Source organism: Acinonyx jubatus, chromosome E2, assembly GCF_027475565.1.
Source record: "Acinonyx jubatus isolate Ajub_Pintada_27869175 chromosome E2, VMU_Ajub_asm_v1.0, whole genome shotgun sequence".
In the NCBI taxonomy this organism is placed as follows: domain Eukaryota; kingdom Metazoa; phylum Chordata; class Mammalia; order Carnivora; family Felidae; genus Acinonyx; species Acinonyx jubatus.
The window spans coordinates 27455985-27483522 of NC_069396.1; the positions used below are offsets into that span (position 1 = coordinate 27455985).

The 27538-nt window shown below is 54.7% G+C and overlaps 1 protein-coding gene across 7 annotated transcripts in view; it reads right to left on the reverse strand.

Annotated features, from left to right (window-relative positions):
- CPNE2 (copine 2) overlaps positions 1-27538 on the reverse strand; it is a 47683-nt gene that overhangs the window by 18168 nt on the left and 1977 nt on the right. For 5 of the 7 annotated variants that reach the window (XR_003426157.2, XR_008293513.1, XM_027075821.2 and 2 more), the window contains exons 2-9: positions 10176-10355; positions 8387-8461; positions 6462-6533; positions 5519-5602; positions 5154-5243; positions 3697-3795; positions 3062-3148; positions 1538-1597 (exon numbers count right to left, since the gene is read on the reverse strand). Coding sequence is in view for 5 of the 7 variants with exons in the window: in XM_027075821.2 (XP_026931622.2) it covers positions 1538-1597; positions 3062-3148; positions 3697-3795; positions 5154-5243; positions 5519-5602; positions 6462-6533; positions 8387-8461; positions 10176-10355 (747 nt within the window). In the remaining 2 variants the exon portion in view is untranslated. Of the gene's footprint in view, positions 1-1537; positions 1598-3061; positions 3149-3696; positions 3796-5153; positions 5244-5518; positions 5603-6461; positions 6534-8386; positions 8462-10175; positions 10356-13148; positions 13364-27538 lie in introns of all 7 variants that reach the window. The other 2 variants (XM_027075822.2, XM_053210175.1) reach the window with 1 other exon arrangement.

Below are 27538 nucleotides of genomic sequence, written 5' to 3' on the forward strand. Positions count from 1 at the left end.
CACACTCATCTGTTTCCATTTCCAGGCCTTTATTCATGAGGTTCCCTCTACCTAAAGAGCCAGGCCATCTTTTCTCCCTAATTCTCCTCCATCATTCAGGCCCAGTTTGGATCTGCTGCCCCGTGGAAGCCTTCCCAGACACCCTCTCCCCTCCCCAAGCCACCTCCACCAAGAGGCCCCGGGACCTAGGGCTGCCCGGTACGGCAGTGCCCATCTGCCCAGAGTCAGTGCTCACTGTAGGCAAGATACATGCCCCTGAAGCCAGGTCCGGGACTAGGCACAGAGCACCAGGGAAGATGCTCCACAGGAGCTGGGGCTGATATCTGCTCTCTCAGCCTGCAGGGAACTCCAGCCCAGCCCCTGGAGGGCTAGCAGATGAGTGGGCAAGCCTGCCTGGCAAGGGGGGATTAGGAGAGGGATCCAGGGAGAAAGATGGCCACCTTAGAACTTGGTCATCGTGGGATGGGTTTGGCATAGAGGAGGTGCTCAGTATCCATTTGTTGAATGAACACACACACACACACACACACACACACACACACGCACAGGAGGAACAGGAGAGCCCAGCCTATTGGAATGAGAGGGTAGTGGTGACCAGTGGGGTCAGAGATCAACAAGGCCAATCCCATGACCCCATATACTCATGCAGATGACCTCCCGCCCCATGGAATCTAGAGGTGGTAGTGGAGAACAGTGAGGCAAGGCAGGGAGGTGGGCAAGAGCATGGGACCCCAGCAGGACCCCTGGGCCCCAAGGTCCCCTTTGGGTGAGGAGCATAAGACCAGATGGACAGGACAAGTCTGTGGGGCCTACACTCCAGGCCACAGGCAGAGGCACAGTTCATTTACTAAATACCTACTGTGTGCCAGGCACTGAGTGATTTGCTGAGGTTCGTACAGAAACAAAACAAAATCCCTGCACTAAAGGTACTCACAGTCTGCAGAGTGGGACAAACAGGGACAAGAGAAAACATACTTATATAATTTCAGAGTGGCAAGTGTCCTGAAAATCAAAATAGGAGAAGAGACAAGAAGGAAGCAGGAAGCATCAGGGGAGGCTTCCCTGAGGAGGTGACCTCTATGCCATGGCCTGAAGGGTGGTAGGGCAGCAGCCATGAGAAAGTTCCGGAGGAGCGTTTCAGAAAAAGGAAACAGCATATGCAAAGCCCTAGAACAGAAAGGAGCGTGGCATCTTGGAGGAACAGTGGGGTCCTGTGTGCATGGAACCGAATGAGCAAACAGGAGGGGCAGCAGAGGAGACAGGAAGGCCTTCTGACCATTGAAGAGCTTCTTTTCCTGCTGAAGAGGTGTAACCAGCAATCCTTGGAGGGCTGAGCAACCATGCCCTGATCTCTAGCTACACCCTGACTCAGGCCCAATCACCTATGCCCTCTCCTCTGGGCCAGACACACCCTTTGCCCTGGAGAAGTCATTCCCGAAGTTTACCCCATGTCCCTCCTGCTACAGTGGTGACCCAAGCCCTTAGGGAGGATCCTCACTGGGGTTGGGTGGGGTGGGGTTGCGGGGGAGAGACTTACCGTGAACATGAGCTGGCAGCCTCCCAGGATGTAGTCCAGGAAGGAGTAGTCCCGGTTTATCTGGAAGGGATCAGGGGAGTCACTGGGCCCCTGCTCTGCACCTGAGGCCTGGCCCTCTACCTAGTCACAATACCCAAGAATGACCTTTGGAGAGCTGATTGCTCTGTGCCCTGAAACCTTAGTAGAGTCAAGGAGGCCAAGAGAAGACCCGGTCTCATTATAACTAAACTCCAGTCTCTATAACAACACTCAGAGCAACAGTTCCAGTGGGTGAGACTGAGACACAGACACACACGCGCGCGCGCACGATGATTCCAGGCAGGGCCCAAGGGCCCAGTGTCAGTTATACCTACCAATTACACGGCAGAGAAAGTCTCAATTTGTTGCTGTTCAGTCCTTAAGCCCTCTTTAGCCCTGACCAAGCTCCGCTCCGAACGGAGAGAGACCAGGCCTCCAGCTCAAGGCCTTCTGCTATAAATTAATAAAGCTGCTAAAACACTGTGTTGGTTTTGATGGTCTTTGCTCCTTTTGGCAAAGGATGCTGGCCTTCTAATTTTGGTGGAGTCAGAGGGGGGTTCCTTTCAAAATAAATGTATTTAAGTAAAAAAACAAAAACCAGCCAAAGAAACAAAAAATTGAAGAATGGGAGAAGAAGGGCTGATTACAAAAAGGAGTAAGTGAGGCAGGTGCCAAAAATCATGAAGGGGAATCTGAGGGACAGAGGCGTCAGGCACAAGGACCCAAAATCACGATGCTGTAACCTGACGGATCAGCTTTCACAGAGCACTTCCGCGTTGTGACCTCACTGAACAGTCGTGGAAACCCCAGCCTGTGACAGCGTGGACTCCAGACCGGGACATAGAAGCCTGGGGTCTGGGGTCAGCCAGCTGGCATGGAGAGGGTGCCAGGACTCACTCGGGACCTTCAGGCCCACCGACCAGGGCTCTCGCTGCCCCAGCCCAGGCTGTCTTCCTTAACATCCGGCCTCATTCCAGCAGACGCTTGGCTACCAGACATCCAGGGACAGCCCTGACCACTGCTGGTGTGAACCTCACTCCCCTTCTGGGCCTCAGAGGATCCAGCTCTACCACGGGAGTCACAGTTACCAGAGCCCTTGATGATGTTAGTAGACCCCCACCCGATGTCCCTCTGCCCCTGGGATGCCGAACACGCAGTGGGAAAGCCACCAGCAAGGGAAGCAACCTCCCAGTGACCTTCCAACTAGCAGAGGCCCTGGAAGGTCATCTCATGCCCTCTCGGACCTCCTTATATCACAGGAATGTGAGCTGAGACCACCCTTCACATGCTTTACCTACTTAACATCCCCATTCTACAGATGAGGAGACTGAGGCCCAGAGAGATTAAGCTCAGAAGATCGCAGAGCCAGGATGTGGCAGAACCAGGATTTGAATCCAGGCCTTTCTGGCTCCATCCCCAATGCTCTGTCTATACCTTCTGCGGTGATACCTCCCTGTGTGACCCCAAACCAGGCCCCTTGCCCCGTGCCCACCCCTGTTGGCTCACCTTGCAGGAACGCAAGATAATGATGCCCGAGTTCTTATAGTTCTTTTTCTTCCTTTGCTTCTTGGGGTTGATGCACTCGAACTCCAGCTGGGCAACATGGGAAGAGAAAGAAAAGCTCAGCTCAGTGCTTCCATGGCAACTGACCCTCCCCTGGGCCGCAGGATCCCCTCCACAGTGCCTCTTCCAGGAAGCCTTCCTGGATGCCCACTCCCAGAAAAGGTTCCTGACACTTCAGGCTCACACCAAGCTGTGCCTGCCCAAGGTAGGAGGATCTGCATTGCTCCCTACCCCAGATGACTCATCTATGTCATGTCCAGAACTATGTGTATGCCCAGAACCACCCCCCAGGGCCCAGCTTCTTGGGGGGAGTTAAACGGATAACTCTTGAGTGCTCCCCACATGCTGGGCACTTTACCTGTATCATCTCATTGAATTCCCACTCTCTTCCTCTGCCCCATTAGACAGATGGGGAAACTGAGGCTCAGAGGAACTGGATATTTTGCTTAAGAAGTCCTTCTTGATTTAAGGTCCTACAGCCAGAGAGGTGGGATCTGAGCCCTAGTCTGCCCAAGCCTGTGCCCCTCACCCGGCCCCCGCTGAGGTTTCAGGGTCATACACACACGGGCCCATCTCACCGGGACACCATCACGAGCCTCACACATCTGCGACACTGAGGTCTGGAACTCGCCGATGAAGTCATGGCCTCCGTCGTTGTCATAGTCGTAGCACATGACCTGGGATGGGTCCAGCGAGGTCACCTCAGAGCAGCCCCCAAGGACGTGCTCTCCAGCCCTCTCAGCTGCCTTAGCAAACCCCATGTCTTCCTTTTGCTTATGCTTCCCCAAACCCTCCAGCATCTGCCTCGCTGGCCTGGGATGACACTGTTAGCTCCTGGACTGTCTCCTGCAGGAAGCCTTCCATGATTGCCGGCAAAAGGGGCACCCCAGCAATGGAGGCTATACACTCTGGAGCAGGAAGCTTAACTCCTTACACACCTGTCTCTCTCCGCTCCTCATCTGTCTGGGGCTGTGATCTACCTGTCTTCACAGGCCATGGCCTGAGGCCCTCCCTAGACTCTTACTTTCCCTGACACAGGTACAAAAAAATCCCAGTTTTCCATGCTCTCTAATCTAGCCACCACTCCTAGGAGGAAGGCAGGAATCATCATACCCATGCCACCGACGGGTAAACTGAGGCTTCAAGAGAGAAGCACTTGCCCAAAGTCTCGCAGTGGCAGTAGTAGACCCAGAACTAGGTTTCCTAGTACTGTGTTTCAGAATCCCCGCCCTCGCCTTGCTGGCTTCCTCTTCCCCATCTCTCAGACATGGCCCCTGAGGGTTTTTAGAGACCAGTATTCATTGTCCTCATCAGTTGTCCACCTCAAAACACCACAGGGACAACACTTGGTCACCTTCAAGGTGTTTTCACAGTTGTTATCCCAGCTGGCAGCAACACAGCCCTCTGGGAAGAACCAGACAGCCATTCTGTTCCTGTTTTAGAGAAGGGCTCACAGAGACGGGAGCCTTGCCCAGATGGCTCAGAAGGTCAGGCAGACCCGAGACGAGAGCCCAGGTCCCCTGTCTCTCCCCCTATATAGGTTCTCCTTTCTACCTTGATAAGAAAGAGCTTTGGGGGTCCCTGGGGGGCTCAGTCAGTTAAACATCCATCTCTTGATTTCAGCTCAGGTCATGATCTTGTGGGATTGAGCCCACACTGACAGTGCACAGCCTGCTTGGGATTCTCTCTCTCCTCCTCTCTCTCTGACCTTCCCCCACTTGTGCCCTCTCTCTCTCAAAAATAAATAAATAAACTTAAAAAAATCCTAAGTTAAGAAAGAAGAAAGAAAGAAAGAAAGAAAGAAAGAAAGAAAGAAAGAAAGAAAGAAAGAAAGAAAGAAAGAAATGGAGGGAGGGAGGGAGAAAGGAAGGAAGGAAGGAAGGAAGGAAGGAAGGAAGAAAAAGGAAAGAAAAGAAAAGAAAAGAAAAGAAAAGAAAAGAAAAGAAGCTTTGCCAAGGCATCCCCAGAAAGCCTCAGATAGACTGGGAGGCTGGAGCTGGCAGGGTGGGGTGCAGGGCTCCCAGCGTCCCCTCACCTGGATGGGCTTCTCCATGTCCCCATCACACAGGGACACCAATGGCACAGTGAATGGTTTCCACACAGGGTCCAGCGTGTACTTGATCACCTGCAGGACGTGAGGGCCAAGGGTGAACTCAGGCCCAGGGCAGCAGTGCTCTGGGGTGGGACCCGATGGGGATGGGGGTGGGGAGACCCACGACCATGCTTCTGGGGATGGAAGTGAGGATCTCTCTGGCGGGGAGGGAACAAATCCTTTGGGCACGGTTGTGGCCTTTCCTGCTCCCTGCATGGCTGCGACCACACAGCCCCATCCTGAGACACTGGGGGTGGCCAGACTAGAGACCCACTGGCTGAGAGACCCCCAGAATCCCATGCACCCACCTCAGTCCTGTGAACCAGCATCCACTTGCCATCATCTCCCGGTTTATAAAACTCAAGAAATGGGTCTGACTTTCCAAAGAGGTCCTGGAGGAGGCAGGAGGATGTGGGTGAGGGAGGCACGACTCTGGCGGATTCAGATGAGAGGTGGGGTGGCCCAGCCGCTGCCCCCAACCCAGGCTCAGGTGCGGGAGCGGTGGGCAGAGCCAGTGGCCTGGGGCCAACCAGCTCCCCCACCATCCTGGGGTTACCAAAGCCTATGTTCAGAGACCCTGAGACCTGGAGTCCGCAGGAGCTACAACGTAGACCGGCCGGGACTTCCAAAGGGCGATTGTTTCCAGTGCAGGGCGATGCCAATGGGAGGATGTGATTTTAATTTATTTTAGTGGGCATCTGAAAAACTGAAACTATCCCAGCCCATCACAGAAGGGAGATGATGTCCTCTGGAAATCCATTTATTTAAGTTAAAAAAAAAAAAAAAATGTGTCAGGGAACATTCAGGGAAAAGAACTTCCCAGGCAGAGGGAATACCAAGGGCAAAGGTCCTGAGGCCTTTGAGGCCTGAGGAGAGTGCCTGATGTAATCCTGGAACAACGATGAGGCTGATTTGGCTGAGGCAGAATGAAGGTGGGGAGAGTAGAAAGGGTGAGGTCTGGGGTGGGGGTGGGGGGCTGTGACAGGGGCGGGGCCCTGTATGTTACTATAAGGATCCTAGCAATTTATACTGAGCAGTGGGTTTCCAGTTACGTCTTGAATACCTCTAAATAACGGGAAACTCACTACCTCAGTGGTAAAGAGGTTCTAACTTGGTCCTAAGCTACGGACTTGTTCCTGGATGCGGGGTGATAAAGGTGATAGCCAGAAGCACCAGGATTAGGCCGCACACCCCTGGGCTGGGGGAGGGATACTGCTCCCTGATGGAGAAACCCCTCCTCGCCTGTCTTACCTTTTTGTCCAGCTTCCTGCCCGCCAGACTCAGCGTGATGACCTGGTTGTCTGACAGCTCCTGGGCAGCAATCTGTAAAGCCACAGGCATGTGAGGGGTGGGACCTGTCCCTCTGGCTCCCCCTGGCGCCTGCCAGGCAGAGTGAGCACGGGTGCTCAGGAGTCAGTTCTCCAGGGCTGGGAAGGGGAAAAAGGAGGAGGGGGAGTACCGGGCCACCCTGGTCATGTCCCTTGTCTTTTCAATGGAGGTTTTCCAAAACCTCCATTGCCATCTTCTGGGAAATGGGGTAACCCGTCTGAATATGAGGAACCAGAAGTGACTCCGTGTGGCTCAAGAGAGGAGGCCATGTGAAGCTGTTACCAGACATGAGGGGAGGTCTTGAGCCTTAGGGAGAGGTTCTGGGCCAGGGAGCAGCTTGACAGGCCCCCTCATGCCCCACTGCAGACCTCAAAATGCCACGGCATTGGGGAATTCTAGCAACCTAACCGTGCAGCTAGGGAAACTGAGGTCCAGGAGTCACCTGAGCTCCCTCTGCTGTCTTGTCAGCTCATGCTGTCATCTGTCTTCCACGCCTTCACCATTGGCCATGACCCTATGGCCCCAACCCAGCCAGTGATGGACCAGCTGAGTGACCTTGGGGCTACCTTTGCCCTCTCTAGGCCTCTCTTTGTCTCCGCTTCCTCACAGGGTAGCAGGGAACGCCCTTGGGCCAACAGCAACACAGGCGAGCTGGGTCCTCTCTTGGCGAGGGCTTCCTCTCCCCCCACACTCGTAGGGCAGCCTTACCTACAAGATACTTGACCTTCCAGAACTACACGGAAGCCAGGCTGGATGCCAGGCTCCCTCTCCTCTCCTCCAGCAGAGACTTGCTCAACCACCTTGCAAGATAGGTCCTATTACTGCCCCCATTTCACAGAGTTAGGCACTGAGGTTTGGAGTGGCACGGTGGAAGTGCTAGGGGTAACAGTTACACCAGCCGGGCTGGTTCCCAGGTAGAGGGGAGCTGGCTGGTGAAGGTAGTTAGATAAGGAGGTTCTGAACCCCAAGAGGTTGGGAGGAGACATTCAAGCGGCAGGAACCGTGGATAATGGTCTGTGATATGTGTGGTATACTAAGAATTCAGTTTGCCTTGAAGCCAGAGCATGCACACGAAGGCGTAAAACACGGCTGAGGCAGGAAAGCAAGGTGGGGTCCCTCACAGCCTTGAATGCCAAGCGCCACGGGCAGTGGGGAGCCAGGGAGGCTCCAGAGCAGGGGGGGTGACTATATATGAGCACATATAGGTTTGGCCCTCCTCCCTCTAGCTGGCCAGTTCCTCTGGCCTCACGCCGTCTCTGAAGGGAGAGAATCTCACTGAGCCTCACCTCCCCAGGGCACTTCCTCTCTGGGCTCCAGGTCCCTCATCTGTAAAACAGGTTTCCCAGCCTTCTAGGAGACCTTGAGGACCCAGGACTGTTCCGAGCAGAGGGCCTGCGTAAGGCTGGACTCATTGCACATCACTAGAATCATTGCACATCCCATGGCTGGAACTATTGCGCACCGCGCAGTTGGAACTGTTGCGCATTGCAGCCGCAAACAGAGCTCCACGGGTCAGGCGCTCCTCAAAGACCCCCTAGGGCAGGCCAGGAGGGGAGGGCCAGCTGGGAGGGCTAGGGTGGACTCCAGGAATGAGTAGGAGCGCCCCTGCCCTGGGAGTAGGAGGCCACAGGGGCCTCTAGCAAGCCCCCGACTCCCAGCTTAGCGGCCCCCAACGCATCATATGTGGAGCCAGGAGCCCGTTGCTAAGAGACCTGTTGCTAAGTTGTAAGTTGGGCCTTTTTACTCCAAACAAAGCTGGTGATTATCTGGCAGGGAAGCAGCCCATTGATGGGGGAGGGCAGCGAGCAAAGGCGGAGGGGTGCGGAGAGCAGGGAGGGGGCTGGTACCGTAATCAGGCCCTTCCCTGCAGGCTTGTCATTCATCAGCAGCAGAGGCCGAGTGATCTTCTTGCTGGAGACGATCTGGGGTGGGGAAGGAGAGAGGAGAGTGGCGCTCCTGAGGGTTGGTGGGGAGGAAAAATGCTCAGCAGTCACCGCTCACAGCACGCGCATGCACGCGGCTTCGGCTCCGCGCTGGCGCTGGCGGGTCGCTGGCTACACCTCCCCATGCAACCAGCAACCATCGCTGACTCCAGGGCGCAGCTGAGGAGACAGACGCCCAGAGGGGTTAAGACACTCGCTGGATGTCCCACAGCTGGGGCGCAATCCCTGCAGTCCACTCCCACTGACCCGGTTGCCCCCAGGCAAAGGCTCTTACCAGGCTCACATTCTGGAGGCCCCTGCAGGGAGTCAAGCCCCCTCACTGCCTCCCCCAAAGCCACCTACGGACCCCACCCTCCTCAGGGTGTGATCCTGATGGAGAAGAGCAAATCCTATGTATTTTCACGCTCCGAAGAGAGAGGGCATGCACACAGCGCTCGGTCGGCGATCAACACAATAGAGAGAGGAAGAGCAGAACACGTTGTAAAGTTGCCCCTCCGCCATCTCTGTACCCCATCCCCACACTCTTCCTGGGCCACCCTGGTCCTCGGTTTCTTGGGGGGGGGGGGATGCCAGTGTTTCTTTGTGCTGCCGTGCGCACGTGCTGGTTTTCCTCCCCAGTCCACTCTTGCCCTCGCCCTTCCCTACCTGCTCGGAGCACGGTGGCCTTCATCACCCCGCGCGCAACCCTGGGCTGTGGGTACAGCCACGGGGGGCGCCAAAAGGCACCAGACGACCAGGAGGAGAGCAAGGCCGAGTGGTGGTTTGGCAGACCTGACGCTCCCACGGCTTCAGCTCTAGTCCAGAGGCCTCCATGCTGTGGCCACATCTCTCACGGGGCCCTGGCAACCTGCTGCCCGCCCTGCCCCCTCTCCAGGCTACGGGCAGTCCTGCTGGTGGCAGGTGCCACCAGCTCACCCTCCAGCTCTCTCCTCAGTTACCCTTTGAGGGCGAGGACTCCAGGCAGAATCCCAGGGACACACCCTGCTTCTCACACAACGGTGGGCCCTTGTGTTTTTTCCATCCCATCTCCTGGAAGGCCCAGGCCATTTTTAATGCGCACTGTTCCTCCATCATCACCATAGACTAAGCAGTCGTCAGCAGGCCCCAAGTGAAATGGGGGGAGACTGAGGCCCAGAAGGGGGTGGGGGCTTGCCCAAGGGCACACAGCAAAAAGGGCTGGAACTCCTAACCCTGCGATCTCCAGCCTCGATAACCTCACCAAGGACTGAATTGGATGGGAAAGTGTGGCCCAGAGAGAGAAAGGAAGTTGCCCGAGGTTACACGGTAAGCCAGCCACGGAGAAGGATGCCCATGGGTGCCGTGGTTGCTGGTCAGGTGCTCCTAAGCCAGGAAGTCAAGACCGCATCTGATCACTTCTGACAATCAGTTCTGGCCACGTGGGGTCCCCATTCCTGTGTGGCAACAGCTCGCAGGCACCGTGCTCAGTGTTTTCCACCGAAAACTCTTCAGCCTGGCCCCAAACCACCAGGCTGCTTACCCCCTTTCGTGCCTGCTGCCCCCCAAGCCTATCCGCATTTGTGATGCTACCTCGAAAGCCAGCCAGGAAAATGGGGCCAGGGAAAGCAGGTGGCAGCAGAGGCCCTCTCCAAGGGACCGCCCTGTCCTTGGGAGCAGGGTGATGCCCAACGTGAGGACTCCCTTGCCCTCGTCCACCGGGAGGGGCCCGGCTCACCGTGCCCAGGCTGCAGGAGAACTGGCCCAGGAAATCATGCTCATCGAGTTGTATGCTGGACTTGTCCTGGTCAAACAGGGCGAACTTGAGCTTCTGCACCTCCTCAAAGTGGTAGTCGAGGACGAACTTCTTGGAGAACGCGGGATTGAGGTTGTTGACGGCAGTTTCTGTCCTGTCGTACTAGAAAGGGGCGGGGAAGCGGGAGCCTGAGTCAGGCAGCTGGTTCAACCCTTCTCGGGCTGCCCGAAGTCATTCAAACTTGCTGAACACCTACTCTGGCAGGCCCTCGTGGCCAGTTACCTGGGTGGCTGAGGTAGTTATTACTCCCGGCTCACAGATGAGGACACTGATGCACAGAGAGGTTAAGGGACTTACCTAAGATTGAACAGCCAGACGGGCAGTGTCAACATTTGAACCCAGGTCTGGCTCTAGCACGGACAGTCTTAACTCTTCGACTCTGGCTCCACACCAGGTGCCAGGGGAAGAGCTTGAGCCATGTCTCTGCCTAGGTAAGTGGCAGACAGTAAGTCCCTTTCGCCATCAGAGCCTCTGTTTCCAGTTCTGTGCAATGAAGGGATTTGACTATCAGTGCTTTTCAGCCTTTTTATCTTGGAAGAACCCTTTTTTCAAACCACATTTCACATGGAAGCTGAGGGAGGGAACAGAAAGAGGGAGGGGTACTTAGGGGCAGGTGGGGGCAGATGTTGGTACGTTGTACAGATTCCTGGAATGTCCAAACTGGGAACTGTACAGACCAAATCCCCCCCTTCCCCCCACTGTGGAAACCAAGGCCTGGGTAAAGACAGGGCCTTGTACTGTGGGTCAGCAGTGGGGCTGGGACAAGAACACTGCCTCCTGGCCTCTACGCTGAGGCCCCAAACCACGGACTCTGGGCGATAGTCTATTTTGGGGCCTGGGCTATGTTGATTTTTCCTCCCACCCAGTCCATTTCCTAGGGCTGGAGAAGCAGAGATGGAAGAAGTCTTGGCCCTGGGCTATTTTTAGCCAGGGTGGCCAGCCTGGGTGAGAGACAGATTGCCAGGGGTGGGGGGTGGATGCCACGAGTGGGGGTGTGGTGCGGTGGGGATTACACCATTCCCTGAGGGGTAGGCGGAGGTCCCAGAGACCCGGCAGAGGGAACCAGGGTGCTCCAGACATGCTGGCTTTAGTCCTCGGCTGACCTCATGTTCCACCTCCCGCTTCTGGCTGTATCACCAACGCACTGGGTGACACAGAGGGGCCCCTACCCACTCTGGGCCCGTTTTCCCTCTGTGAAATGGGTCAACAATCTCAGCACCAGTTCCTTGGCATCATGAGAAGGAGCCAACATCTGTGGAAACTCTTTGTAAACCACAGTACGTTCATTGGGCTGCCCGCTGTGGCTCAGCTGGATAATTATTAAAAATAGATACGTATTTTGGAAATTTTACATGCATAAAACTATCTCAAAGGCCGGACACCAAACGGTTAACAGTGGGTCTCTCTCTCTCTCTCTCTCTCTCTCTCTCTCTCTCTCTCTCTCTCTGACACACAGGTTTCCCACCTTTGCTGATTACTTTCTTTAGGGCTGTATGTATTTTCTAAATTTACTACAACGAACAGAGACCCGTTTTGAAATAAAAACAAAGCCTCTTTTAAAACTTGAAAGTGCTAACAGTTTGCATTTCTCAATATCCTTCCTCAGGCTGCATCTCTCATCAGCCCACAGGCCAAAGTTTTCCAGTTCAGAAGTCCTCAGCACCATCCACAGCCCCAGGTCTGGGTCTCTGCAAGGTAGGCGGGAGGGAAAATATCCTCATTTCACAGATGAGGAGACAGGCTCAGAGAGGGACAGCCACTTGCCCAAGGCCACACAGCAGGGAGTGACAGACCTAGGTCTTGGCCCAGCTCTGGGACCAAAGACTGAGTTCCCCATTTCTCTGTTTGCTTCTCACTGACTATATGCTCATTTAGGAATAAACATGGGCGGGGGGGGGGAGGCGCCTGGGTGGCTCAGTCGGTTAAGTGTCTGACTCTTGATGTCAGCTCAGGTCATGATCGCATAGTTCTTGAGTTTGAGCCCCATGTCGGGCTCTGCACTGACGGTGTGGAGCCTGCTTGGGATCTCTCTCTCCCTCTCTCTCTCTCTGCCCCCCACCCCACTCATACAAGTGTACTCTCTATCTCAAAATAAATAAATAAACTTAACAAAAAATAAATGTGGAAGGTTGTTTTAAAAATGGAAGCATTTTGTAAAACCCTAAAATATATTTTAACTATATATTACAGTAATTTAAAATATTATGATATGGGGGGGTACACCTGGGTGACTCAGTGGGTTGATTGTCAGACTTTAGCTCAAGTCATGATCTCCTGGTTCATGAGTTTGAGCCCCACATAGGGCTCTGTGCAGACAGTATGGAGTCAGCTTGGGATTTTCTCTCTCCCTCTCTCTCTGCCCCTCCTCTGCTTGCGTGCATGCTCTCTCTCTCTCTCTCTCAAAATACATAGATAAACTTAATAAAATATTATGATATGAAACAATATAATTATAAATCTAAATCTATGAATTATAATAACTTACAAATACAATTATTTGAAATAATAATATAAGTACAATTTTTAAAAATGTTTATTTATTTTGAGAGAGAGAGAAAGAGAGAATGCAAGCAGGAGAGGGACAGAGAGGGAGGGAGAAAGAGAGAATCCCAAGCAGGCTCTGCACTGTCAGCACAGAGCCTAATGCAAGACTCAATCTCATGAACTGTGAGATCATGACCTGAGCCAAAAGCAAGAGTCAGACACTTGACTGAGCTACCCGGGTGCCCCTAAAATCCAATTTTAAAAGCAACAATCTTCTAAGTAACCCCTGGCCCACCCTCCAATGACCTCCAAGGGTCTGTCTAACCTGGAGGTCCCAGGATCCAGTGGGAACCCCTCCCCGGCAACCTAGCCACCCTCCACCCAGTCAGGGCACACATGGAGGGGCCTCACCTCAATCCACCTGCCATCGTTCTCTGTAAAGAGGACACAGAAGGGGTCAGACTTGGAGGTGACATCCCGGTCCAGCAGGTTCTGGCCACTCACTGACAGTTCCACCTTGCACACACAATACTGGGAGCCCACGGGGGCTGTCCCCGCTGCCGGGGCGCCCCCACCAGGGATGTAGGCCATAGGGGTTGTCGGTGCTGGCAGCAGCTCCTGGCAGTCTGGGCGGGGAGAGAGGTGGGGGTCAGAGAGGGCACAGACATCCGCTCTCCCACCCTACCCCGAGGCGGTGTCACCAACCTGACCCTTCCAGATGCAGGTAGAGACGGAAGGAAAGGTGTGTGCATGGGATAACACAAGCAAAAGCTTGACTGAAGGAGAATGAAGAAAAACGGGTCCTTAGCAGGCATGTTTAGTTTGAAGGTATTATCTGTGCCGGTCAATTGTTACACACACAAGTCCAAGGTGCCGCTGCCAAATCAGCGACAGATCACAGTGGATGTGGGCACCTAAAATAATCATTTTGCCAGGAAAACCTAGGCTTCTCCTGAGCAATTAACAGTTTGGAATCGTGTGGCTACCGTGGGGCTTATAATTGCTCAGGTTTCCCTCATTGCTTTGGCCACCAGGAAGCTCACTTCTGATAACTTATCCAAAACTCAACTTTGTTCATTGCAGTCTTGTTCATCTTGTATCCTGGGCTGATGCACAGGGACTGAGGCACAAGGAGGCACTTAGTGTATGGCTTGTTGAATAAAAAAGAGGAACGAGTGTCTTAATCAGTGAACGGACAAACCCTCCACATGGCTCAGATTCTGCCTGAGTTGGTCATTATTCCCAACATAGAACTCTTCCGCTCGTACGTGACTTCCCCAGATTCCATGCCCAGGGCCTTATGTACCCTTCCACTGTCACAGCTAATTACTGGCATTTGCTTACGTTAAGCAGTTCTGTTTTCCAGCAAGTGCAAAGTGTTCATTTGGAGCAAGTGAAGACAAACCCATCTCGGGGGTGGAGGGGAGCTCTGGGTTCCGCCCATAACAAGGCCCTGCAGACAAGCCATCTGGCTCTCTGTGCCTCAGTTTCCACTTCTACCCACGAGACATCAAGATACAGCCTTGCCGAACGCCTGTGGTCAGGTCTCTTCCACTGGCTCGTGTGTAGTTAACACAAGCCCTGACCCCATGTGGATGAGGCCCTGACTAATATTTCAGCGCCTCCCTGCTGAGTGAGTAACCAGCCCTGTACTCCCCCAGGGGGGAGAGGTAAGAGAAGGGTGTTCCCTCGGGGGGAACGCAAACCCGACTTACTCACAGTGTTGACCACGAGCTGGGCACGTGATCTGCACCATGTCTCTAATTCTCATTCAGTCTTGTGGGTCAGGGACTAATATCACCCTGTTTTCCAGACAAGGACCCCGAGGCTCGTTCATCCACTCTAGAGTGTTTACTGAGCATCTACTAGGTCCCAAGAACCAAGCCAGGACTGGGATGTCGCAGTAAAAAAGCTGCCCAGTCTCAGCCCTCACAGCCTGGCTGACAGCTCGGGGAGAGCAGCCAGGTCCTGGGGGTACTGGGGCTTTGTTCTGAGTGATGGAAGTCTCAGAGGGTTTTAAGCAGAGAGGTGACATGACCTGATGTGTGTTTGGAAAAGCTGGCTCCAGCCCCTGTGGGGAGGAGGGGATGTTAGGCTAGGAGAGGCAGCAGGGGGGCTGGCGAGGAGGCTGCTGTCATCCAGGGAGGAGGGACCAAAGCACGCCCACCCGTCTCCCTCTGACCCCAGCCATAGCGCTGAGGCCATAGCCATGACCCCTGAGCGCCAGCCTCTGGCTGGGCAGACAGATGCCCCAGTCTGCGGGAGGCCCAGGCCAGTGTGGGGCTGGCACCAGAGGCCCCTCTCCCTCTGCAGACACAGCGAGACCCGGGCACGCCTGGGAGGATCCGGACAGTGGCAAAGCCAGTCCTCAGCCCTCTCCCTCCCACTGTCTGTCCCGACAACCTCATCATAATCACGCGAGCCCGGAGCGTCAGGGCAGCACTGCAATTTGCCTGCGGGATTTATTCTTGTCGTGTAAAAATTAGTTTCCACTGGAGGGGCCGGAGGACTGCGTTCACTCTCCCCGCGTGCAGCTGGGTGGCCTTCCACGTGGGGGCGGGGTGAGCAAATCCTCGACCCAGTCAGGAGGGCGGAGGGGATAGGGACGTCCAAAAGGGACACCTTGCCGTGCGGCTGGGAGAACACCTGTTTGTGCTCACAGCCGCCCTGAGGTGGGGTGGGTCACAACAGTCACCCCATTTTACAGATGAGGAAGCTGAGGCCCAGAGAACAGAGGTCACCTGCCCGAGGTCTCACAGCCAGGTAACCGCAGAGGCAGGGCATAAGCTGGGTCTCTCTGGCCTCCCCAGGCCAATCTGCGTGCTTCTGGCCGGGGTAGGGGTGCTGCTGAGCGTGGTTAGGAACTAGGACCTGGGTGGGGACAGAGGGGAGTCGGCCAGGCAGAGGGAACCCCAGTTCCTCTGGAGTCGCACTGTCCGCACTTCTGGGGTCATCACTGAGGGGGTGGGTTCCAGTTTACCTGCCTCCTCTGCACCTCACGGGCCCCCTTCGTGACACGCTAGACGGCCCCACAAGGGCCACCTGTCCCCTGCTGCCAAGTCAGAGGCACCTATTTTCCTCCTGAGGGGTGTCAGGACGCACGCCAAGGCTGACACACTTCCTGTGCATGGACACACGTGTGTGGTCACACACACGCACATGTACACACGCCCCAGACCAACACAGGCAAAGGCACGTAGGCCTATGAACACCGTGGGGCCGCTTCTCCCCTGCCCTCCCCCAGTCCGAGCCACTGTCGTCACTCCAGTGTCCCTGCGCTGTCCTCCTGCCCTACACCGGCTCCAGCCTGGCGGAGGGCATGGCAGGGAGGGCCAGGTCACAGGGGAGGGTCAGGCTGGGCCGAGCTCGTCGGACTCCACCGTGACTCCACCTGGTCTAGCTGGCAGGCCCTGGCTAGAGCGAGCAAGGGGTGGGCAGGGCAGGAGCACGTCTCCCCCAGCCAGGGCTAGGTTCCCCTGTCCCCAACTCACCCTCTGGCTGGAAGCTTCTGGATCCCCGAAATGGGGAGCACATGATGTCCGGAGTTGGGGCAGGCGAGGGTCAGAGTGGGCCCCTCTGTGCCAGCCCGGCAGCGGGCAGGCGGGCCGGACCCTGAGGCCTGACGCAACGGAAAAAGAAATCACAGCTTATGCTGGGCCAGGCCCCCTCCCCTCCTACTCCAGCAAGAGGGCAGGCGGGCAAGGTGTCATTAAGGGAGGGCTGGGCCTGCCATGCGCATCTGGGCGAAATGGAAACCTCCCTGATGCAGCACCCGCCCCACAGGTCATTTGAGGTTACGGGCTGCACAGGGGGCATGGGGAGCCAGGCAGGGCCTGCTCGCAGATGGTCCCGATTCTTGGCCCAGAATGGGCACGGGCCTTCTAGGGCGACCGGATCCCCAGGGAAGGAGCTGGAAGCCGGGGATAATACAAAACTAGTAGTTGCTTTTACGGATGGGTCGGCTGAGGCAAAGAGAAGGCAGGGCTTGGGGATTCCCATTCCGTCCTTTCACAAACGTTCCTTGAGTGCCCTGCGGTGAAGAGTAATGAATGAACAAGACACAGAGGCCTCGGCCCCCACAGGCTCTAGTGGCCCCAGCTAATACATCTTGCCCTTTGGGGAGGACAGGACGGGATTTGGAGACGCTGGCGCTGAACCATAGATCTAGAACATTATGGTCTTAGCCAGAAACCTAGGAACCCATCATCCTTGCCCTCTCTTTCCTTCCCCCCGCCCCCCGCCACTACCCATATCCCCCTGCTGTGTAGATTCCACCTCAAGATGCAGCGAGCAATGTCCTTATCACCCCCTCCCCCCCTTCCGCTGCCTTGGCCCAGCCAGACCGCCATCATCTCACGCCCAGCCATGCACTGGTCCATGACAGATCTCCCGGAGCAATGAGGAGCCAGAGTGAGTCTTTACACATGCAAATCAGAGGCTACCACAGTTCTACCTAAAAATCTTCCAGTGGCTTCGCCTTCCAGGCCACACCAAACCCAAATTCTCTCCAAGCTTATAGGGCCCTGCTTGACCTGACCCCATCTCATGCCACCCTCCCCCTCCCCCTGTCTGTCCCAGCAACACGGGCTTCCTCCTGCTCTGCAAACAGATCAGCCTCTCTTCTACCTCAGGGCCTTTGCATTTGCTATTCCCTCTGCCAGATGTGCTTTTCTTCACAGGATGGGTCTTAGTTGTCAGAGGCCTTCCCTGGTCACTTGAGCTAATGCAATTTCTGTCTCAACACAATCACAACCACACTGTTCCCTTCACAGATCATTGTAATGTGCAGTCACTTTACTTGTCTATTTGCCTGTGTATTGTCTGTCTGGCCCCCTAGAACATAACCTCCACGAGGGAGGGATCATTCCTGCTTCTCTAGCACCTAGGGCGGCCTCTGCACATACCGAGTGCTGAATAAAAATGCTTGCCAATGAATGAGGGAGGGAGAGAGCCCACCATACAGGCTCTTTAATCTCCAGCCCCAGAGAAATCACAACCACGTCTCCCTGACATACATCACAAATATCACAAAGCCATTACTCAAACCCTGGAGCCTCAAGATTACTCCAAGAGGCCAGCAGGAGAGGGCCTCATATCCCACTTCGCAAGAGTGGAAACTGAGGCCCAAGAAGGGGCAGTGGTTTTTCTAAAATAGGGAAGGATGATGCTGAGGCCGAAGGCCACGTTGCCTGACTCTATCCTTTCACCCACTATTGGCTCCAGTGGTTCAGGACCCAGGGGCTGGGCTGTGCGCCTCACTCACTGCAGGGAGGAGATGGTGAGGCCAGAAGTGTTCCCGACTCAGAGATGGGCAGGGACAAGGAGACACCGAGAGGCAGGCACGGGGAGATGGGCAGTGGCGGTGGGGGAGGCAGACAGCTGAGCTGGAGACCTGGAGAGCCAGCTGGGGAAAAGAGGGATAGAAGGGAAGGGAAGGGCTGACCGAGGTGCTCAGGGAGGCAGCAGCCCCCACCCCAGAGTCTCAAGTGGTGGGGACGACGGGGCAAGTGTAACAATGGGACGGCCTATCAGGACTTCTGGAGGGGGATCACGTGCTGCATGAAAAAGCGTCTTCAACTTGATATTTAGAAGATGGAAAAGAAATTCTGTTTTTGGTGCCAACTGTGGAACAAAAATGCTCTACAAAGTCTTGTTAGTGGTAGTAACAAGGACAGGGGCTCAGTCCTCTGATCAGTACCCCCAACAGTTAAGAGCACAGACGCTGGACTCAGAATGCCTTGACTTTCAATCCCTGGCTCTGCCATTTATCTGCTGTGTGACCTTGAGCAAGTTACGTAACGTCTCTGGTCTCAGTTTCCCCCTCTACAAAATGGCAGACGGTGAGAGTGCTCCCGGGGGGTATTGCAAGGAATAAGTGCAGTAAAGCGCTTAGAATGACAGTTTGTAGCTTGTGCTATTATCAGCAATTCTTGATGGCTGGGGGAAGCAGGGCAGATCAAAACCCCAGGAGATACGTGAAGTTTGCAGATCATGTAAAGGGGACAAAGAGTTAAAACTGGTTGAGAAATACGGCCCTAGGTTCCCCTTAACTGGAAGACACAGTGCTGGGATACCAGTGGAGAGCAAGGTGGTGGGTGGGGGGCCAGGGAGTGGATAACGGATTCAGACCCCATAAGGTGCATCCTTCAGGGCCTCTGGGTCCTTATCCATGCAGCAAATCCCACTCAGTGCGGTTTAATCACTGACCACAAAGGCTCCAGGGGCGATGGCCCTAGGCTCTCATGGCTCCACGTATTTTCCCAGATGGGCCACTTCAGCATCTCCTGGGAGCTTGGTAGAAATGCAGCATCCTGGGGGTGCCTGAGTGGCTCAATTGGTTGAGTGTTTGACTTTGGCTCAGGTCATGATCTCGGGGTTTGTGAGTTCGAGCCCCACGTCAGGCTCTGTGCTGACAATGCAGAGCCTGGAGCCTGCTTCGGATTCTGTGTCTCCCTCTCTCTCTGCCCTTCCCCTGCTTCCACTCTATCTCTCTCTCAAAAATAAATAAAACATTAAAAATTTGACACACACACACACACACACACACACAAAGAAATGCAGCATCCTGGGCCCCACCAGAACTGCTCAGTCAGAATCCCTAGAGTGGCACTTAGCAACCTGTGTTTTAACAGCACTCCTGGTGATTCTGCGGTGGGCTAATGAAGTACACACAGACACCAGGGGGGTGGCCAGGTGGGCATCTTGCTAAAATGCAGATTCTGATTCAGCAGGTCTGGGGAGAGACCTCCATGTCTGCGTTTCTTTTTTTATTATTATTATTTTTTTTTTATTTTTTAATGTTTATTCATCTTAGAGAGAGAGAGACAGAGGCAGAGACAGAGAGACAGAGGGTGAGTCGGGAGGGGCAGAGAGAGAGAATTCAAAGCAGGCTCCGGGCTCTGAGCTGTCGGCACAGAGACCAACACGGGGCTCGAACTCATGAACCGTGAAGTCAGACGCTTAACTGACTAAGCCACTCAGGTGCTCCATAATATTTGCATTTCTAACAAGCTCCCAGGTGATGCTGAGGCCACCCATCTGAGCCTGAGCTCCTAGATCAGAGGTTGCAATATGGCCACCCAATGGCTGACCATGTGTCAGGGGTGGCTCTGCTTAGCCCACGCTCGGCAGAATAAGGCAGACGTTGCATCTGGTCCTCATACAAGGACTGTCAGCCTCACACACGGAGCCTGCAGGCCAGGTCTCTGCAGATCTCTGAGTTTGCAATGTTTGGTGTAGAGGGTGACACTGTGAGCTGGAACCCTTGGCTAACCAGATGCCTGGTCCCCACTGGCCCCAATGGCTGCACTGGCTGAACTTCTGGGGTCAGATCACGTCTCAAATATGGCTAGATCTAAGTTGCTCCTTCGCCCCATTTCCTAGATGAGAAGATCCAGAAAGACAGATGGTAGCTGTATTAGGCTTCCCCAAAGAAAACAGAACAAATGGGATATCTATATATATAAAAGGGATTTCTTTTAAAGAATTGGCTCATGCAACTGTGGGGGCTGGCAAATTCTAAATCTGTAGGACAAGACGGAAAGCTGGGAATTCAGGTCAGAGGTGATGTGGCAGTCTTGAGTTCAAAATCCACAGGACAGGACAGGACAGGCAGACTAGAAACTAGGCAAGATTTCTATGTTTCAGTATTTTTTTAAAAAATGACTTACCCCCAACATGGGGCTCAAACTCAGAACCCCAAGATCAAGAGTTGCATGCTGGGGCACCTGGGTGGCTCAGCCGGTTAAGCATCCGACTTCGGCTCAGGTCATGATCTCACAGTTCGTGGGTTCAGGCCCCACGTCGGGCTCTGTGCTGACAGCTCAGAGCCTGGAACTTGCTTCAGATTCTGTGTCTCCCTCTCTCTCTGTCCCTCTCCCGCTCACACTCTATCTCTCTCTCTCAAAAATAAACATTAAAACAATTAAAAAAAACAAAAAAAGAGTCGCATGCTCTACCAATTCAGCCAGGTGCCAGCTGTGCGCCCCTCTATGCTGGAGTCTTGGGGCTGAATTCCTTCTTCTTGGAGAAACTTGGTCTTTACTTTTATAAAAGGCCTTCAATTGATTGGACGAGACCCACCCACATAATGGAGGGTAATCTGCTTTAATAAAAGTCTACTGATTTAAATGTTAATCAGATCTAAAACAATACCTAGACAGCAACGTCAGACTGGTGTTTAACCAAACAACTGGTCACCAGAGCCTAGTCAAGTTGACACATAAAATTAACCATCACTACAAACTTCAGCCTCTGGGAGACCTGCCATGGGGAAGAAAAACAGGGTGCTGGGCTGGAGTTCTGGCCCAGCCCTTCCTAGACGTAGATGGGTGGGCCTACTCCCACCCTGTCAGCTGGAAGGGAAGAGAGGAGGTGAGTGTGGCTGTGCTGATGGAGAGATAATAATAAAATGAGAGTAATAATAATGTCCGCCCCAGACCCTGTGCCCAATACCTGATGGGCTTAAACTCCTACGGCTTCACAGCAACCTTAAGCAAGAGGTTAGGATCACCCCCATTCTCCAGATGAGCAAAATGAGGCTTGGAAGGATCTGCAATCCAGAGCCTCTGCTAACATGACTCTGGATAAGCTCGGGCCTTCTGAATCTTAGTTTTCTTATCCATCAAACAGAAAGTAAAAAATGCCTACCACACTGTAAGTGCTGGCTCACAATGAGGAAGACCTCTCCGTGGCTCTGGGCCGTTCTCTGGACGACATCCAAGCCCCCCCCCCCCCCCCGACAGAGCCCCTCCCACTTCCGGCTCCAGCTGTGGTGTCCACCACACAGAGGTCCAGCAATGCTTCTCCACCATACTGCATATGCTGTTCCACCTGCCTGGAGCGCCCTTCCCCCTTGTTTACTTTGCGTTTTCATTCTTCCAGCTCGGCTCAGCAACCAAACGCAAATGATACTGCTGTGCCCCCTCCCACCTCCCCACCGCCCCTCCCAGGATGGCCAAAAGGAAAAACGCTGACAATACCAAGTGGTAACAAGGGCGTGGAGCACCTGGAACTCTCATGCTGCCAAAGGGTGTGTGCCCGGGACGGCCACCTTGGAGGGACGTTTGGCAGGGTCTACGTAAGCTATGCGACGGAGCCCCTGGGATGAGCCAGCAATGCCTCACAGAAACATGCGCCTGTGTTCACCAAAGGACCCCCCCCCCGCCCCCCTGCACCGACTTTCACAGCAGCACTATTTACGGTAGCTCCAGACTGGATGCACCCTGAACACCCCTCATCAGGAGAAGGGATAAAGAAATGTGAACACCCACGCAGTAGACTATACTGCTGGGGGCACGAGGGCAGAACGAGGGTGCCAATGATCCGGACGGGTCTCACGAACACGCTGAATGGAGAAGAGCAGACATAAAGGAGCGCATGGTCCTGTCTGATTTCATTTATACGAAGTTAAATGCAGGCCAAACGGATCTGTGCTGCTGGAAGTCAGGAGGGAGGGGTGCTTGTGATCCAAAGGGGGCACCAGGGGGCTTCGGTGATGGTCACATTTCTGTTCCTTGTCCGGCTGCTGCTGACAAATGCTCTGGTGTGTGGACAGTCACGGAGTTGTATGTGTGGCATGTCTGCTCTATTTTGTATGTTTTATAATGTGATAAGATTCGAGGACTCCTCTACAAAGCCCCTCCTGAGCCCTTGGTCTGTGGCGGGGGGGGGGGGGGGCACTGACATTGTCATCATATTGTAAGTACTGGCTTAGGAGATGTCACCGTCCTTTGTTGAAAGTGAGGAAGAGCGAAAAGGTGAAGGGGGACTACAGATTCTCAGAATTCCAGGGCTGGTGAAGTCTGGGATTTCAGAATCACCAGTCCCCTGAATCCCTGAGCCGAAAGGCTTTTGGTTTATCTGGTCCCACCTTCCCAGGCATACACCAACCCCAACATCCCACAGCCCCAGTTCTCGGAGTTGGGGGGGGGTGGTCCAGCCCCAAGCTGCTCATACCCCTGGGCCCTTCCTGCAAACCCCTGCCAGGGACAGCCCCCAGAGTGGGCGGGGCTGGCTCCGAGGTGCCAGGTGAAGGGGGCATCTCGACACAAATCCACAAATCGCCTCTCTACCTTAGCTAGGCTCCCGGCTGCTATACTCAGAAGACACCGCACTCCCGACAGGCAGCCGGGCCATTATGGGGATAAATATAGATGCAGACAGCACAGCGTGGAAGCTGCAGCAGGGGTCTGACACCCCTGGGGTCCCCAGCTTCCATCAGACCACACCCAGGGGAGGCTATTCTCTGCAGCCCCCACCTGATCACTAAGCTCTGGCCCGTGGGGAAGGGGGCCTCCCTTGGGACCCTGAGGCCCCTGGTTCAGCTCAATCTTGGTCCAAAGGGCTTGGCCCCGTGTCTCCCCAGCCTATCCCTCGAGGGGCTGCTGCAGCAGGCTGAACGGTGGCCTCCAGCCCACCCCCCACCCCTCTGGGAGTCAGGAGTCAAGGCCTGCTTCTGCCACCTCCTCCCTCCTAGGCCTCAGCTCCTTCATCAGCAAAGTGGAGCAGGTGATGGCCTGCCCTCCCACCTCCCAGGAAGCGCGACAGAGGACGGGTGTAGATATACTCTGGGATACAGAAAGTACTTTGGGAACTTGGGAGTGGGTCTGGCCAAGCTCGGAGGGTGGACCAAGCTAATGGAGGGTGGAGCGCATGGTGACAGTGAACACCAGCCAAAGTCATTCCAACCTGGCTTCATTTGTATGGGGCTGTGCGGCAGCCTGAGGGACGGAAGCCGCCCTGGGCCTTGCCCTGTGGTGCCCATGCCTACCTGGGAACTACCACGGGGAGACTAGAGACAGGGGTGCCCAAAAAGTGTGTTTTTGGAATTCTTCCAAGTTCCTTCCCCTCTCTGTGCCTCAGTTTCCCTGCCTGTAAAGAGCCTGGGCTCCTTCCAGCCTTGAGGAGTCTCTAAATACCCCTCAGTCTTTCCTGGGCTGCTCTGAGCCTCAGCCCCAAGCTCCCACCCAAAATCTCTGGACTGATGGGCCCTGAAAGTCATCGGGGCTCACCTAGTACCAAATCCCCTCGTGGGTTCCTGCATGGGGGTTAGACCTCTGCTCACCCCTCCGCATGTGGGGCTCTCCCTACTCTTTGTTAATGGTGTCTTACAGTTCCAGTAGCTTTTATGCTGCCCAGCCCACACCCTGCCACACTGAGGGGGTGCCTCCTGCCCCTCCTCAGCCAGACAGCGCGGAGGGGTGTCTGTGAGCCAGACAGCAGGTGCTACTTCAGGCCCAGGCCCTTCTCAGCAAGTCCTCCTGGTCAAGGACACTGCCATCTGTTCTTCAGCTCTGGGTCCCAGCTCCCAGGAAGTCCTCCCTGAGGAGAAGTAAACAGTAGCATGCACTGGGCGTGCCTGGCCCTGCCCTGAGGTTGACAGCATTCTGTTTAGGCCTCCCTGCAATCCCAGGACATGTGCCCTCTTACTAGCATCCCATTTTACTGATCAGAGAACTGAGGCACAAAGAGGTTATGTAGAGGTTAGAGGTTGAATTATGTTCCCCCCAAAGCTAAGTTGAAATCCTACCCTCCTAATTCCTCAGAATGTGATCTTATCTGGAAATACAGGAGCTGCAGATGTGACTAGTTAAGATGAGGTCATACAGGGGTAGGATGGGCTGTTAATCCAATACGACTGGTGTCCTTACGAGAGGGACCGTATGAAGACACTGAGGGAAGGAGACAGAGATCGGTGTGATGTCCCCAGAAGCCTGAAGAGGCAAGGAAACACCTCCCCTAGAGCCTTTAGAGGAACATGGCCCTGCCCACACCTTGAATTTGGACTTCTGGCCTCCGAAACAGAATATATTTCTGTGATTTTGAGCCGTCCGGTTTTGGGTTCTTTGTTATAGCAGCGCTAGAAAACGAATACACTGCCCAAGGTCATCCAGCTGGTCCATGGCAAATCAGAGCGTGACACCAGGCAGCTGGGCTCCCTATGTGCATGCTGCAAAGCGCACCCCTTCCTGAGGGGCCGCGGGGTGACTTGGAAAGATTGCTGGGGCCCAAAGGAGGGAGAGGTTGAATGGTGTCTTCTGCTGGGAGCTGAGCATGCTCTCTCCTGCATCATGGGGAGGGGAGAGCAGGGATACAGTCGGCAAACCAGATGCCCCCAGCTCCCGACAAGAGCCACCGAAAGGAGAAAGAGAGCTGGGTCATAAGGAGAATGGGCTCTTGGAACACACGAAGCATGTTCCCAACGCAAGGCTTTTGCATGTGCTGTTTCCTCTGGGGCACGCCTCCCTCTTTCATTCAAAAATATCCACTGAGCACCTGCTGGGCACCAGGCACGGCTGGGATACAGCCATGAACCAGAGACTAAGGCCCTGGATTAGCATGCCAGCTCGAATGTCACCACCTCCTGCTCTAGAGGCCTCCCTGAGCCTCACACACTGCACTCCCCCATCATTCACTCCACCTTGCTTTATTCTCTTTGGGGCATTTTCCACTATCTGAAGTCTTTCTGTCTCCTTGTCATTTGCTGGCCTCTCTCTGTCCCCCCGCCCACTCCACCCTGAGCTCCATAGCCGTGCTCCCAGCTTCAGCACAGCCCCAGGCCCAGAGGAGCTGCTCAGTAAACATTTGTTGAGTGAGGACAGGTGGCCACACAATGAATGGAAGGTGGGACCCAAAGCCACAGGTGGAAGAGGAATGACATCCATACACCGCCCTCTTCAGTTTACAAGCCCTTTCAAAGCTGCCTAAAGAACCCCATGAAGAGAGCAGTGGGGGCAGCTCGTGGTCTAAGAGTCCCCATTTCCTAGACAAAGAAGCGGAGGTCAGAGGGGTTAAGAGACACGGCCCAGGTCACACGGGGAATGGGGACTCTCCCCAGTACACCTCAGCCCCCTGAGTGGGCAGCCCATGGCAGCAGCTGCCACCTCAGTCCCCTCCAGCCCCGGGTCCTTCAGTGCCAGGCAAATCCCACCTTCTCCAGACTCGTACATTTCCCTCCTCCATCAGCAAGGCCACTGCCCTGTGCCGGTCTCCCAGCACTTAGCAGGGAGAGCTGGGCTCCCTCCAGAGACCCGAGAGGGCAAGCTTATGACTCCTCGGGGCTCCATCAGCCAACATCACAGAGTCCTTTAACAGGAGGCTACAGTGCGGGGCAGCCCCAGTCATTTATCTTCTCTAAGTGCAGGGAAAGGGCCCTGGACAAGACGGACACTATCCTCGCCTGTTCGTGGCGCTGACACTCTTTGGGAAGGGGGGCAAATAATAAGGTGATACACAAACGAATAAATGAGTGTAGAAGGTGGCTAACGCCCGAGAAAAATTAAGCAAGGTGATACATAGTGAGTGAGCAAGTAGCAGCTAATTAGCCTCATCTCAGACCCCGGAGGAAGAAGGTGAGGACAGAGCTAGGAGAGAAACACTCCAGGACACTGAAGAGCACACAGTCCACTTAACTCCGCCATGGGAGCAGAGGCCGGGTGGCTCAATGAGGGGAGAGGGCACTGGGCTGACGACGAGAAGGCGCCTTGGATGCCCACGCAGTTCTGAGGCAGTGCAGGACCTCAGGAAGCCATGACCCCCCCTTAGGACCCCATATTCTCCCTCTGGACAGTGGGGGTGGGACATGACTGTCCCCTTCTCCTGTTGTTGGCTGCCAAGATCCTAGGGTGACCCAGCCTCCTGGCTCCCAAGGAGCCCATCCTGTGTCCTGCAGGGGGCTGGGCAGGAGGGGAGGGAATCCTGTTCCCTTTCTGAGCCAATTCTCCAAGGCAGAGGGGGCTGGGTTCTTGAAATGATTGGCCCCGATTCAGCAGCTCCTGTAAGGGTTAGAGGGGGACAGAGGGAAGGAGACTTCCAGCAGGCAGACGGGGCCCTGGCCCTGGGCTGGGGGTTTCTCAGTAGGGGACGTTTCCTGCCCCCAATGCTCCCTGCTCTGACAGGAGCTTTTCTGTCACTCCTCAGAGCCCTGTGGGCCAGCCCAAGGTGCACGGAGGGGGAACACTTTTGCATCCAGCATCCCTCATGATGTTCTCTTTGGTAGAACCTTCCCACTCAGGACTCGGCACCTTGAACAGTCCAGAAGTCTGACATCTGGCTTCTGAGGCTCCTCTCTCCAGGGAGGAGGTGGGAGAAGGAGGAGCAGGCTGGCCTGAGAAAATCCCAGAAGGAATCCTAAATGCAGCTGCCCTCACAGGGATTATGGATATTCCCAGGAATAACGATACTCACAGTTACCAGTCACCGAGTGCTTACCACCAGGCCAGTCAAAATGCTGGCATGTGAACCCTTTGTCACCTAATTTAATCCTCACAACTACCTTTAAATAAATACACAACCACCCTAAAAGATCACAAAGCTATACAGCGTATTGTTCTCACTATTTTACAGGTATAGAAACAGAGGCTCTATTCCCGGCCCTCTTATGTACCTGAGTTTTTAATTTTCATGGCCCCTGGGAGGGGAGGGGTCCCTTGAAACACCACACTTGCCATTCATGAAGTGCACCCCACTTTGCAGAACCCCTGTCCCCCGGTTCCAGCCTCCCAGCAGCCCTAGAAACGGGAATGTGTCATAGTTTGCTTCATTTTACAGATGGAAAAAGCCCCAAGCCCAGTGAGTGACAAGGCACACAGACAGGAAGTGGCAGAGGGCAAGGAGAACCCAAGTGTCCACATTCCCAGCCCCTGGTTCTTTCCATGGAGAAACCTGCCTGAGTGACCGCGTGCCTGGGGCCAAAGCAGTGCTCACTGGGCCCTGTGCCAGACGGATTGCAATAAAACCACTCCTTTATGTCTTCATGTTTGCACCCAGCCTCCAGGCACACAGGTCCTTGACAATTAGCC